The sequence below is a fragment of the Bidens hawaiensis genome, unplaced genomic scaffold (genome assembly GCF_021521415.1).
Source record: "Bidens hawaiensis isolate Kalapana, Puna unplaced genomic scaffold, B.hawaiensis_p1.1 tig00017565_1, whole genome shotgun sequence".
Taxonomy (NCBI): domain Eukaryota; kingdom Viridiplantae; phylum Streptophyta; class Magnoliopsida; order Asterales; family Asteraceae; genus Bidens; species Bidens hawaiensis.
In genome coordinates this window covers 193,601-209,143 of record NW_027492654.1, presented here as the reverse complement: position 1 = coordinate 209,143, position 15,543 = coordinate 193,601, and the positions used below count along the sequence as shown (strand labels likewise).

General features: G+C 35.7%; 1 protein-coding gene, 1 long non-coding RNA gene and 1 pseudogene across 3 annotated transcripts; 2 read left to right on the top strand and 1 right to left on the bottom strand.

The window, feature by feature from the left end:
• The first annotated feature begins 1,385 nt into the window (after positions 1 to 1,385).
• Positions 1,386 to 3,412, top strand: LOC143554184 (uncharacterized). The gene is made up of 4 exons (XR_013138949.1): positions 1,386 to 1,487; positions 2,138 to 2,238; positions 2,718 to 2,790; positions 3,110 to 3,412. It is a non-coding gene; the product is annotated as an uncharacterized LOC143554184 (long non-coding RNA).
• A 2,364-nt stretch (positions 3,413 to 5,776) lies between these two features.
• Positions 5,777 to 10,965, top strand: LOC143554198 (putative cyclic nucleotide-gated ion channel 16; annotated as a pseudogene). The gene is made up of 7 exons (XR_013138952.1): positions 5,777 to 6,323; positions 6,460 to 6,714; positions 7,339 to 7,694; positions 8,229 to 8,340; positions 8,442 to 8,678; positions 9,050 to 9,447; positions 10,555 to 10,965. The product of XR_013138952.1 is annotated as a putative cyclic nucleotide-gated ion channel 16 (transcript).
• A 1,909-nt stretch (positions 10,966 to 12,874) lies between these two features.
• LOC143554183 (UDP-glycosyltransferase 90A1-like) lies at positions 12,875 to 15,196 on the bottom strand. The gene is made up of 2 exons (XM_077044013.1): positions 14,365 to 15,196; positions 12,875 to 13,661 (listed from the first exon to the last, which is right to left on the bottom strand). Exons 1-2 carry the CDS (start codon positions 15,145 to 15,147, stop codon positions 13,020 to 13,022), a joined length of 1,425 nt encoding a protein of 474 aa, XP_076900128.1. The 5' UTR covers positions 15,148 to 15,196; the 3' UTR covers positions 12,875 to 13,019.
• Positions 15,197 to 15,543: the final 347 nt, after the last annotated feature.

Here is a 15,543-nt window from a genome sequence, read left to right as displayed (position 1 = left end):
TGATGATGATGATGATGCACATGAATATGATGGATTGTTGAGTGAGGGGTTTTGAGTGTGGTGGATTTTGTTAAAAAGTAAAACCTTTTTTATATGGGGAAAGGATAATGAGAGCCCACTGTATTTCATACTCACACACAGACAAAATTTATTATTATACATGTATATAAAATACAAAATAAAACAATTAGTATTTAATTGATTATTTTTATGATAGCATACAGGGAGGATCCGGGAACCAAAGGTTATATTTTTCGGGAGAAACTCTCTTGGAGTTTCAAACCGGTGACGGGTCGCAAGCCGACCTTCAATCACCTAGTCATATCATAGACTGTCGTTGTTCTAAAAAAATGTAAACTTTAAAAAAGTAAGGAGCTGAGAAAGTCAATCTTAGACCATTCATCTAATCATATGGTGCACAGTTGTCTCACATGATGTCAAAGTGATAACCCCCCCCCCCCCCCCAAAAAAAATCCCTAACCGTGATATCAAGTATTTAATATAAGAAAATAACGGGAAAACCAATTTTTAGGTGGTATATAAAGTTGACTGTGTCATGTATCTTTATTTATATATACTCTTTAATAATAAGATACAATTTGTCTCTTTCTTTGGCCACAAAGTGAAGCGGGTAATGGTTTAAGAAGCAGGTATTGGCTCGATCCGTGGCTGTTTGATCTTCCTTTAAAGATTTTTTTTTTCAACAAACGTTTTGAATTAGAGACTGTAAAAATTGTTGGGGGTTAGACAGGTATGTTTGCTTCAATAAAAAATTATTATTCCGTCTACTAGTGGTCGGTTCAAATTTTGGATTGGAATTCTTGGCTTTCGCCTAAAGTGAATACTTTGGGGTGGAGAGCCATTATGTCCAGATAGCCGAATTCCGAAGTTTTAATTAAACAAAAGATTTTGAATGGTCTAGACGTTTGTAGCCTTTGTTGGTTTTATGCCGAGACGGTGGATCACTTGTTTATGGGATGGCATCGATGATATGGAAAGATTTAAGTAACTTGTGTAATATTCCACCCATTTTTTCCTTATTTATAGGTGACCTCATGAAGGTTCATAAACATATTCCGGGTAGCGCAAACCAAGAAAAAGGTAGTACAAGCGGTAGTGTTGGCCACTTGTTGGAACCTATGGCGCGCTCGAAACAATTTTCTATTTAACAACTTTTCGGTTATGGATTAAAAATATTATTTGTGAGAAGTCTTTGACGTTCCTTTGTATTAATCGGTTGGATCTGGATTAGGAGAAATGAAAAATAAAACCAAACATGAAAAATGTACAATTGTACATACCAACAAAACTACTATTTGTAACTAACTATATTGGGCAACATGGTACCATAACTTAAGTACCATTTTAGTACTTTACTCCGTGCGTTATTATTACGTTTCATAGGTGATATTGGGCCGGCGCATCCGACCCGAATTCCTGCTTGCCCGATCTCTCAACTGAATCGAAAGAAAGGTTTACCACTACAGGTTGGATTCTCGCTCTCATCGTTTTACATTAAATCCTATGTTTGTGTGATTTAAATCAATTTGAAATCAACCCACCATCGCTATAGTCTAATTACCTTTTGTTTTATTTTCATAAGTGATTACATCCGATTTTTTCATCATATTTGCGAGTTTAGATCTGGATTCTTATAAGTTATAAGCTTATAGTATTTGGTGTATAAAAACAAATATCTTGTGGTTTCAAGCTTGGAATATCATCATCATCATCATTGTACCAATAGCAAAGCTATGGTAGGGTCTGAGGAGGGTAAGATGTAGACAGCCTTACCTCTACCCTATAGGGATAGAGAGGCTGCTTCCGGTTAGACCCCCGGCTCGATAGTAGTTTTGCATCAAGCCTTGGACATAAGACACATAACACTCAACCATCGGGACACCGACCGATTGGTGCATGTACCCTTGTTTTTCTGCCACTTTTAACGGTATTTCACGAGATTAGTAAAATAACGTCAAAATTAGTGCAATTTCACTTTTGCCCACCCGAGGGTTCACACATATATACATTATATGCGTGCACCGCAAGCTTGGAATATCACATGTATATTATGTACTCCATGCCATTCTCTTATTATTTGTACATTGTTTTTTTAACTTTGTGTGTATATTTGTAGGTTTGATATAATGTCTATGAACTGGGCTCAACGAAAAATCTACCTTTACAATGTCACTTTTGGACTTTACATGTTGGACCCGTGGGAGCGTTACTTGTTCAGTATCCTTTTCAATAATCAGATTTTGGGTTTGCATAGTTGACCCGTTTTTTAAAACAGGTTGTGGTTGACCTGTTTATTTATATGGGTTGTCATGTTTAATTCGTTTAGTTAAACAGGTCGACCCGCCAACCTGTTTAGTAAATAGGTCGAGTCATTACCTCGTTTATGACATGTTTAGACCGTATTTTTACTACTCATGAACCTGATTAACACGTTTACAACTTGATTATTACCCATCAACCCGCCAACCCGTTGACACATTTAGATTAATGGATTAAATGGGTCATGTTCGGTTATTACCCATCAACCTGCCAAGCTGTTTCTTTTTTTAGTTAATGTTTTTATTTGGCCCGTTTAATATGTTAAACAACCCAAATTGACCCATTAGTAAATAAACGGGTGGAACTTGTCATCTTTGATGTGCATTTCATGCCATTGACCTTAATTCAAGTCTTTTGACTAGCTTAACTTATGGTAGATGCTTTGGTTGTTGTCTTGATGTGGTTCATATTCTACAACGGGTACCGGAACCTTAATGAAATCTGCAAAAGGTAGATTTCATTTGTAATACGTCTTTTGGCATGCATTTGAACACTTTTCTTTATTATTTGGCCCGTTAGAAATAAAACATAACCTGAATCAATCTTTTGATGCCCGAGTGGGTTAAACCCATCGGCTGTTTCTGTTACTTAGTAAGTTAAGTCAGTATCAGTTGGTGTTAGTTAAGTGGTTAATACGTTGCATATATTAGAATTTACATGGACAATAGGTAGTTGAAATATCTGAAACAGAAAACATTGGTGTGAAATACGCGGCAGTATATTTCTCTCTCTCTCGTTTTATAAATCAATATTTTTTTTCTTTTTTCAGGTATGTATGGTGAAGCTTGAACATCAAGGAACCTGCAAATGATTTAGCCTCTTAAACCAGCTAAGCTAAGTGCATTTTTCTATTTTGGTAACAATTTCCTTCATTTGCGAACAGATTTGGATATTATACTAGAGGTTTATTATGTAGTGATGAATGATTGAGTGAATGTTTGATGGTTTATTTTTATCGGTAATTGGTTCATGATGTTTTTAGGCGTCTAAAACATTTGTTAACGTCTTTAAGCGTCCCAGGTTGTTTTGGTCAAAAGATTCTTTGGGTATGATATCAAGTTTATATGTTGCTTTTGAGTTTGTACCACTTTAGGCAAATTTCACATTAACATTAACTATAGACATGACAGATGTTAGAACTTTTAAAGAATGCCCAAGCTCAATTATCATTAACGTGTTTTGGTCATATGGAGTGCCATTGAAACAAGAACTTCACAGTTAAACATGTTCGAGTGCGTGTAATCTAATTATGGATTCTGGGATGTCTCCACCCGGGCAACAAAAAAAGAGGTTATGAGAAAGTATTGGCAAAACAAACGATATGTGGTTGATATGAATTATGATAGGTCGATTGTTACACTAGTAATACATACTTTATAGGATATGCTCCTAAATAATGCTCATACCCGATCCAAAATATGGTCCATCGGCCACAATGAGATCGTGGGAAACGTGCCCAGAAAACACCTACTAACATAATTGCCTATCCTGCCTTGTGGTTATTCCGGAGGCATATTGCATCCCCTCACGTCGAAGATTGGTCACAAAAAATCTGCAGCCACTCTGACGAGACTAACGATACTTTGTTTTCAGAAATACAACTTGTTTGAAGCGTTCGAACTTGGGCCTCTGATCACCAATCCGGAACTTTTACACACAAGCAGCTACAAATTTTATATGTAAAACATATCAATATTTTATACAAATGTTTATAACATACAAAACTGCATATAATTTGAATACAAAAAAATGTTACATATTTACCAACCCAAACCAGAACTCAGTTTGACCCGTTAACGCTATTTTTTATAATCCACATGTTTAAAATTCTAGAGGTGGCAATGGGAGTGGGTTGGGTTGGATTTGGGTGATGGATCAAGATGGGTATGGGTCAGGATGGATATTTAAAATAGAGGGTTAGGATGAATATGGGTCAAGATGGGTAAAGCTAATGCATCTTGACCCAAGTGAAGGTTAACATACAAAGAGTTTTTAAAACCACTCAAAAGAATATTCAAAATAACTATTAAAAAATAATAACTTAAAATATAAATAAAAAACGCAAAATGTAAAATAACTAAAATGTTTCTCACGTCATCCTCGTTCATTATATATATATAAAAAAAAAACCGTTTTGTACCGGTTCAGGTTCGAGTTTTTCGTGGTTTTTTCGGTTTGGTTTTGTTTTTTTTTCATTTCGGTCGGTTTCGGTATCTGCCTCGTTTCAATGATTTCGATTTCGATTTCTTGGTTTTTTTCGGTTTCAGTTTGTTTTAGTCAGTTTTTTCGGTTTCATTTCGTTTTTTTGTTTCGTTTCAATTCATTTATTTTATTTTGGTCGGCTACGTTTCAGTTTGTTTGTTTCGTTTTGGTAAACTTTTTGATTGCATTTAGCTTCTTTTTTTTCGTTTTAGCCAGTTTTTTCGGTTTCATATCTGTTTTTTTTGTATCGTTTTGGTCGTTTTTTCTATTTTGGTTCGGTTTCGTTTCAGTTTTTTGTTCCGTTTGGTCTGTTCGGTGTTTTTGATTCGTTTTGGTCCGGTTTTAAATTGCATTTAGTTTTTTTTATGTTTCCTTTTGGTCAGTTTTTTAGTTTCAATTCAAATTTTTTTGTTTCGTTTCGGTCGTTTTTTTATTTTCGGTTCAGTTTCGTTTTGGGTTTTTTTTTCGTTTTGGTCGGTTCAGTGTTTTCGATTTGTTTTTGGTCAGTTTTTCAGTTGCATTTCACTTTTTTTTTTGCTTCGCTTTGGTCGTTTTTCTATTTTCGGTTCAGTTTCGTTTTGGTTTTTGTGTTTCGTTTCGGTCGATTCGGTGTTTTTGTTTTGTATTGATCAGCTTTTCAGTTGCATTTCGCTTTTTTTTGTTTGTTTTTTCGTTTTGGTCAGCTTTTTCGGTTTCATAATCGTTTTTTTTGTTTCGTTTTGATCGTTTTTTCTATTTCAACTCAGTTTCGTTCGTTTTTTGCTTCGTTTTGGTCGGTTCGGTTTTTTTTGTTTAGTTTTGGTAAGCTTTCGGTTGCATTTCGCTTTTTTTGTTTCGTTTTGATCAGTTTTTCGGTTTCATTCCCGTTTTTTTTCGTTTTGGCCGGTTTTTCTATTTCGGTTCAGTTTCGTTTTATGTCGGTTCGGGTTTTTGTTTCGTTTGATCGCTTTTTTGGGTTTCGGATGAGTTTTGTTTCGCACGTGATAGTTTTTTTTATTTTGAATTAGATAAATTTTGGATAACTTGGATATTTTGTTTTGACTCATTTTAACCTATAAATGAAACTCGTTTGTATATTTCCAACCCATCCTGACTCACTTGAAGAATTTATATGATTCATCCTAACCAATTTTACTTTAAAAGTTTATCCATTTTGACCCAAAACAATCCATTTGGGTTGGTTTTGCCACCCTTATAAAATTCTGTTACTTGGCGCTTCTTAATGCCAACCGTTAATTCCTCCATCTTTCTCTCCCTCTCTCTCCTATGGTCTCATATTTCTCCATGAAAACCAAACACCAATCTGCACGATGTTGTTTCAATGGAACCCCGAACACCATGAGTTACATTCGTCTTCCATCAACCACCATCATCTCCAAACCCACACCTTCCACATTTCCCAACAAATCAAAAGACTCATGGTGGACTCAAATCTTCGATCCGGGCGGTCAATTCATCACCCGATGGAACTACATGTTCTTGATCACCTGCCTCAACGCTCTATTCGTTGACCCGCTGTATTTCCTTGTTCCCGAGATCGCTAAGCGTAAATATTGTATGCGGTCGGTTTATGAGTTTTGCTGCGATTATTACGGTTGGCGGTCATTGATTGATGTGATATCGTTTATTCATATTTTTATCAAGTTTCGTACGGCTTATGTGGCACCGAATTCTAGGGTGTTTGGGAGGGGGGATTCAGGTTATGGATCCGGAAGATTGCTCTTCGGTATTTGAGAACGGGCTTTGCTGTTGATTTAGCTGCCGCTCTTCCATTGCCTCAGGTATGTTCATGATTATTATTGTTGGTGCGAATCTGTTCGGTTAGGGTTAGTTATTAGGAACATCATTTCTATGCTTTGGAATCTATTAGATTTTATATTAACAATCATACAAATTTTATTTATTTGTGTATTGCAGCTTTTCATTTGGTTTGTTATTCCAGCTGTTACGACAGCTGCTCACACGAACCATTCAATTTCTCTGGTTATCATCATTCAATATATTCCAAGAATGTTTGTCATATTTCCTTTGAACCAACGCATTACAAAAACGACTGGTGTGATTGCCAAAACTGCTTGGGCGGGTGCTGCTTATTATATCATGCTCTATATGCTTGCTAGTCATGTAAGCAAACTCTGCTGTATAGTCTTTTCACAATGTATTAGTTACCTTGCTTCAATACACTAAAAGAACTTGGATGGTTGGATAACGGGTGAAAATGTTTTTTTTTAGTATGGGTCAGGTTTGGTTGCCCCAAAACGCACCTTTTTTATAAAGAATCGACATTTAATTTGTGTTAACTATATAAATGATTTCAAAGTTTATAGAATTACTGCAATGATGTAAGTTTGTTAAATAAAACGAGTTTGTAGCGCACAAAATGTTTGCTGATCACTAGGCATGTAAACGAACTGAAGGAATACAAAGTATAAACGAACAGTTCACGAACATAAATGAACGAATATAACTGAACATAGATGAACGGACATAACTGAACATACACCAGTTAAAAGTAAAGATGGAGGGCCTAAAGCCTAATAAAACAGACTAAAACGAAATGTGCCTAACAATTTAAATGAACACAAACTAACAAACTTAAATAAACGTAAACTAACAAACCTAAATGAACATAAACGGATGAACGAAACATATCTTCATGCTCGTTCGTTTAACTAAATGAACAAAAAGTTTTGTTCATGTTCATTCGTTTATTATATGAACGAACTTCCCGCAAACGGTTCACTGATTGTTCAATAAGTTTACAGGCCTACAGGTCCAACCCATTTCTTTCAATGACCCCTGTCACCCGTTATTTATTTTGTTTTTCTATTGCCAGTGCAGGTTATTGGAGCTACATGGTATCTACTGGCTATCGAACGACAATACTCATGTTGGAAAGAAGAATGTTTGAAGGAGGTAAACGTGACGTATCCCTGCAACCGTGTGTATTTTGATTGTGACCATGTGGATGAACCGGGTCGTGATAAGTGGTTGGAACAAACTGAAGTTTTGAGCAATTGCAGTGCTGGTGGAATTAGCCCTATTAATTTTACATTCGGGATGTATGCTCCTGCTTTCGCTGAAGGAGTTACATCTGCAAAGTTCTTTGAAAAGTACTTCTTTTGCTTTTGGTTCGGCTTGAAAAGTCTAAGGTATGGTTTACTTGAGATGTTCATGCTCGTTCGTTTAACTTTAACTCAACAAACGATCGAACACGAATAATTAAAGAACGAGGTTTTCTTGTCCGTGTTCATTCATTGAGAAAATGAATGTGTTCATGTTCGTTAGTTAATGGTATAAACGAACAATTCACGAACGTAAACGAACGATTATAACTGAACATAGATGAACGGATATAATTGAACGTAACTAAGCAAACACCAATTTAAATTAAATGTGAATATCAATCTGTTGGGCCTTAATATAACTAGACTAAATTTTAATGAGCCTAATAATTTAAATGAATACGGAAACAAACAAATGCAAACAAGCGAACATAAACAGACGTTCACGAACATTAATGAATGATACATGTGTTCTTGTTCGTTCATTTATCACATAATGACTATCAAAGTGCATGTTTAACTTCAAACATGAATCAACCTCTTAAAGTATCCACATGGCACAACAAGTTAGCTGTGTCTTTTTTGTGAAAAACATTTAAACCACTCGATTATGTTATGCAGTTCGTATGGCCAAAATCTAGAGACGAGTACTAGTACGGGAGAAACACTCTTTGGCTGCACCGTCTGCCTTGGAGGCTTAGTTATATTCTGTTTGCTCATTGGAAATATGCAGGTAAATACTAAATGTATCCTTTCTTCAAAAAAAGAAATAAAAACACTCGTATGTTTTTTCATATTTTTATAAACTTTTGGGTGATCATTTGTGTTGTGAAGACATACCTACAATCTACAACAGCCAGACTGGAAGAGTGGAGGGTGAAAAGGAGAGACACTGAAGAATGGATGAGACACCGACAATTGCCGCCTGATTTACAAGATAAAATTCGTAGATTCGTTCAATATAAATGGCTTGCTACACGAGGAGTAGACGAAGAAGATATTCTTCGTGCTCTACCTTTGGATTTAAGACGACAAATTCAAAGGCATCTTTGCTTAGCCCTCGTTCGCCGTGTAAGTTTATTATCTTTTGTTCATTTAGTTAAAGGAACGAACATGAACACATGTCTCGTTTGTTCATTTATGTTTGCGAACGTACGGTCAATTAAATTCGTGTGTGTTCGTTTGTTTAAGTTCCATTATGTTAGCTAGTTTACATTCGTTAATAGATTTATTTAATTTGTTAGGCTTGTTACAGTTTAGTCTAGTTGTAATAAGCTTTTAGGCCCAAAACATTATTGTTTGCATTTACTTTTAATTGGTTTTAGACTTTTAGCTCAGTTATGTCCGTCCATCTATGTTCAGTTATGTTCATTCATGAACCCTTCATTTATACTCTTAATTTGTTTTAGTTTCGTATTTTTTAATTTGTATTTCTTTAACAGGTTCCATTCTTTTCACAAATGGATGATGATCAACTCTTAGATGCAATATGTGAACACCTTGTTCAATCATTAAGCACAAAAGGTCAACATTTGGTTCGTGAAGGGGACCCGGTCAACGAGATGACTTTTGTGATACGTGGTCAACTCGAGAGTTCCACAACCAATGGAGGACGGTCTGGTTTTTTTAATTCAATAACTCTTAAACCTGGTGACTTTTGTGGTGAAGAGTTGTTGACTTGGGCTTTGACTCCCGAGTCAAACGTTAATCTTCCTTCCTCGACTCGAACCGTTAAAGCTTTAAATGAAGTTGAAGCGTTTGCACTTCGAGCCGAAGATTTAAGATTCGTGGCTAAACAGTTTAAACGGCTTCATAGCAAGAAGCTGCAACACGCGTTCAGGTAATGGTTGGTAATATGGGACCGGTGGGGGCTGGTTGGGTAACGGATAAGAATGATTATTGAAATAATACGAAACTTAGTTTTGAAATTTAGTAATAAAATAACCCTATTTGACATAATTTACTATAAAACGATTACAATAAAGTGGCAGGCAAACGGGCAACAAGCTGCGCCGCAACCCCCTTTTGAAATTTAAGTGTGGTTTTTGGTTTTTTGGGTTCGTTTGGATTAAACCCGAAATTGGGTTTTCGATTTTTGATTTTTCGCTTGAGTAATCCAAGCTAATACATAGTGTGTGTGAGTGTGTTAAAATAAATTTTCTGTTACTTTTTTTGTAAAACAATTTTACAATGACAATTTTACACCTACAACTGAAGGACAAGATTTTTAATTCCCAGAAATCTTTTCTTTCTTTTTTCTTTTTTTCCTTTTATTCTTTTTATATTTGTTATTTTATACTCTTTTATGTAAATTTAATAATTAGTAACAACTAATTTAGTTTACAAAAATATATTTCTTTATTATTTATTCCTCTAACTTCAACACTTAATCACTAAAAACATCATTTATTTGAAAAGTTGTAACACATTACATCCTTTCCACCAACAGTAGTTAGATATCATTTAATTTTTTTAAAACTGACTATTTTATCCATCAACTTTCTTAGTTTACTAAATATATATTTTTTACAATTTATTTACTTTTGTTTTGTTTGATTAAGTAATTTAATTTTTCACAATTATTGTTATCATCATTCACATTTATTATAATGATTATAGTAATAAAAAAAGGGTTAAACTATAATTTTTAAAAGTGTAAACTAGTAAAGTGGTTAAAGTGTACATTTTGTAAAGTGCAAAATAGTAATCTTACATTCTTACCGGATCCAAAGACATTTACGAAAGCTTTAAACCATAAGGACGAAATCCAAAACTTGAGCCAAAGCACATGGACCGTCGGTGTAATATATTGAATTTGATCATAAAAACTCTATTATTAAAAAGTTAATATGAACTTCTTTAACAAAGTGGTTTTATGTATTTGAGTTTAACCCGTAAGAAATAACACATAACCCGAATGGACTTAACGGGCTGATATTGGAATCAGGTACTACTCGCACCAGTGGAGGACATGGGGAGCATGCTTAATACAAGCTGCTTGGAGAAAACATAAGAGGAAGAAACTGGCTGAAGAATTAGCTAGACAAGAAGGCTTGTTCGAAGATTATAATGACGAAGATAATGACCAAAATGCCCAGCATTTGGGAGCTACTATTTTGGCCTCAAGATTTGCTGCAAATACCAGAAAAGGAATTAGCCACAAGGAAGGTGTTGTAGGTTCTTCTACTTCTTCCATGCCCAAATTGTTTAAGCCAGATGAGCCCGATTTCTCTTAAGTCAGTCGAAAGTCAACATGGGTCGGGTTTGGGTTGAAACGTTAATACAATATTCGATTTTGTTTTAGTTTATTTAAAAGGCATATAGAAAGAGATTAGCCTTAAAACTTTGTGAAATGAACATAAGATAACTTATCTTGTTTGATTTTATGAATTATTGATTACAATTCACATATACACTCTCAAAAAATGATTTGGCCATATCTTTCAAAGATTGTAGTACACAAAAGAGAACTATTGATTTCTTTCTTTCTTTTACAACTAAAATCAAAATGTTTTGATTTAATATTACTTAATTGTCGTTTGATTTAAGTTCATTCAAAATACATATTTTCTCGCACCGATTATATTTATTCGATCAAAGAGTATGGGTCCACACCATGGCAACTAGATGCTAAGAAGAAACAATGTAGAAGTCTCGCAAGATATTTTGAGTTAGACTGTCACCAAGAATGATGGCGTCATCGGTATAAGATAGGTGTGTTAAAGAAGACTCATCATGAAGGGTCTCAATCCCATGATATATAGCTGAGCTAGCAAGAAGCTTTTTCATGAGGATATTAATAGCTTCCATTGCTAGGATAAACATATAGGATGAGATTGGGTCACCTTGTCTTACTCTTTTCTTGCTATTAAATTCCTAGTTGGTGTACCATTTACAAGTTGATGTGAGACACCCACGAGTCATAACTCTCCAACTTGAGGGAAAGTTAATGTGAAGCATAACACCACTGAAGAAATCCCGAGGTCGAAAGTCTTCTCAAAGTCAACTTTAAAGAGCGTCGCCTTTGTTTTTTTTTTTTAACCAAGAAACCGTTTCATTTGTTAATGGTCCCCCAAAGATATTCCAGTTAGAAATAAAAGCAAAGATGGGTTCAAAGGAAGACCCGGTCGACATTCGACAATATAGAGAAATGCATTTTCTATATTGTTAAAGCATTTTCATCCATCGGTGTTTTCAATATAGAAGTTAATGTAAATAAATATTTTAGAAGACTTTTGTCTATTGCTCTCTAGGTAAATTTGAACATAAAATGTGAATGATATTAATCATAAGAAAATAATAAAAAGTACAAAAATATTATCTAAATGAACAAGTACTCATGCATGGTTAAATAAACGGATATATTCCTTTGTCAAAAATATATTCATGTGTGGTGGGCTATTATGTAGTTGGTAACACATATGGTAAAAGATGGAACTTATATATCTGCATCAAAAAGTTTAAATAGTTTGATACATTTTGCAACCCAACATACGCAATGGCAGTTGTTCAGTGTTCACAGTTAAAAATTCATACATGATGCAACATATAATTAATATTAGACTACGTGTAGCGGTTTAAATTAAAGATTAATATAACTTAAAATGTCACCTAAATAATTTGTAACGGTTTTTGAATTTAATAATTGTGAAGTGGTTTTAACTTGATTTGTTAAAGTCCCCCCACGGCCCCACCCCACACCCAACCACCCGCCTTCTCTGACCCTTTGTGCTTGATAAGGCCTAGGCAAAGGAGGGTTTGGCACCCCCTCCTTGCGTGGTGGTTTTTGTTAAACGTGTTCAACACCAAATCAGATTGAAGGCTTCTAGAATCTTAAAGTATATTTAATATAATAATAATTAGTTTACTATTATAGATAAGTCAGTCTTATCTTTAGTCCTATTCGTTTTGGATTCAAATTACGTATTTGAGTTAGTGTAGGATTGGAACCGTGGGTTTATATATACCCTAGGTTCATTGTGTTAGTTAATTATTAAGTTTTTCTCGTTAGTCGTTTTCTTAATAAAAGAGTCGATCGTGTGTTAATCAAATCTCGTGTTTGTGTTCTTGATTCACCAGCTAAAAGTTTAACAGTTTTAACACCCATGTTGGTTGATGTGAGGTCGGTTGACGCCCAATAAAACCACTACACACGCCCTTAATACGATAAATACTTTTCCAAACTAAGTTTTCCTAAACAATGTGTTGCATCATGTATTCATGTATGTTGTATGATATGAGAGATGCTGATTTGCACGGCATCATGATTAGAGTTCAAAGGTGCACGTAAAGCATGCTAAAAACCGGACCGATTACTGTCAAGATATATAATATAAAAATATTTAAACATGCTTAATTGGCCTTAAACATATAAAACTAAAACCAAACCGGTTACTATCGTTTCAGGCCTATTCATATCGTCGAATGCACACTGCTACAAACATGATCAATAAGCGAGCCTAATGTCACAGACGACGACCCACCATCCTTCATCGCACCACACGCCCTCTTCCCGACCTCTTTTACCCTCTTCCTCACCCGTCTCCCGCCTTCTCCATCCATCAACTCAACCACCATCTTTGCCACCTCATTCGCCCCAACCACGCCTCGTGCCACCATACCTTTGGCCCACAACCGCAACCCCATCCCAATCTCCTCCACCACCATCCTCGCATTCAAATGTTGCTCTGCCATCAACGGCATTGCCAGTATAGGCACGCCCACGCACATACTCTCCAACACTGAGTTCCACCCACAATGACTCAAAAACCCTATCACGGCCTCATGTTTCAAGATCTCCATCTGGTCCACCCATTCCGACACAACCTTACCACGCCCCTTTACCCGCTCTTCAAACCCTGATCCGATTAATTGCAACTGCTTCGGTTTCACTACCCAAATGAAGCTTTTGTTTGACTTTTCCAACCCGACCGCGACTTCACGTAGCTGCTCGGGGGACGCCTCTGCCTGACTCCCGAATGACACGTATAACACTGGCTCGTTCTTTGTTAACTTAATGTCAAGCCATTGGATCCATGTTGGCTTCTCAATCATCTGTATCATGGTTTGAAATTTGTGAATGGACAAAATTAATAAACTTTTAATGTACGTGTTTTAACTGGTGTGACAAATTCTTTTAAGCTGTTTTAATTAAAACCCAAATTTCAATCTTTTAACAACAAATTTTCTACTTAAAATCCCGTTAACCTTGCTTTTGCAAGGATTTGAACCCGCTACATCATTTTTAAAGAAACAAATACTACACCACTAGCTCAGGGCTAAAAACTTAAATTTTAATTCAAATAAAAAAACAATTCAAAATTAAATGCTATGTTTTTAATATATATAATTTAATTATAAGCTGTATTTATTAAATTTCCATATTATATTATCACAGTATGTTATATTATGATATGATACTATATTATAATTAGAAATATTATTACTTTTTGTCTTTATATATCACAAAATTAAAATATAAAAGAACCGGATCACCGATCCATGAGCTGGCTCAAGCTTTTTATGAATTAAGCTCGAGCCTTGTAGTCCAGCTTTTTAATATAAACAAGCTGAATTAAATCAAGGTGGCTCGAGTTTTTAACAAGCCAACTTAAACTTTTAATTATGAGCCAAGCTCGAGCTTTACATTTCAGTTCATTAAGATAAACAAACCAAGCCATACCGCGCGAGCTGGCTCATTAATTAACTTCAAGCAACCCGATCCCAAGCCCAACCTAACTCAACTCGACTCATTTACCTTGGTCGGAACTCCTTGAGACCCAACTACCGGTGCAGGCGCTTTAGCAACACAAAACGGTCCAACCAACCAAGCTTTCGGTCCATAGTTCCGGTTCCAATACTCATTAAACTCCGGTTCAAGCTCATAAAAACTATTAACCACCATACCACAACTCCTAGCCATCGCCTCCTGCTGCCTAACCAAAAACTCTAGCCCCGGACCTTTCGGGTCCAACTCATTAAATGGCGGGTCAAAATCATTAGCCGTCAACTTAAACCTCGGAAACCCGGGTACCGGAAACGGCTCATCGTCCGAACCAACACCCGCATGCAGCTTAAACTGCGCCATAATATTACACATAGTCATTGCAAATATGTTGGTCCCATAAAATATTAGCCTCGGAATGTTGAACATATCTGCGGAATCTTGAGTCCATATTAAGAACCCATCGGATATTATGCATGTGACATTTGGGAGTGTCCGAATGAGGTTTTCGAACCCGGGTTGGAGGTGCTTGGTGGCTTCGACGAAGTTAATGAAGGATGACATGCATGGGAGTTTGTCGGTGATTTCTACGCCTGGTGGGACTCCCGGGATGTTATTCGGGAATGGGATGTCGATGACGGTGATGAAGTCGTTTTTTAACGTTGATTTGACGGCCGAGTAGTTGGCGGGAGTGGTGATGACGGTGACGGTGATGTGGCGGTCGGAGAGGATGCGGGAGAGGTAGAGGAGTGGGGTGGTGTGGCCTTGTGCCATGAATGGGAAGACAACGAAATGTGGCGGTGGAGATATCGTCATATTTTTGTTCTGGTGGCGGCCGGAGGTGGTGGTGGGTGGTTAGAGAGTGAATATGTGTGAATATATATAGAGGACCAAAGGCTAAGAGTATTTTTATTTTTTCTTTTATCTTAAACTCTATAATCACATTAAAGAAATATTATATTTTAATGTTTAATTAAATAATATTTTTTTATATTTATAATATACTTATTTTCTCTCCTTTCATTTATAATTATTTTTAAAAAATATTAAAAAATTATAGAAAATTTATAATGTTTCTTAAAATTTATTTATAAATAGCAAATTTTCTTTTTACTCACAACCACTTAAAATTATTCATATAATATAGAGAACTCACTCACATAACTATGAAAGACATAATGTGAATGCTCTAATTGTTCTGGGGTAGTCCCA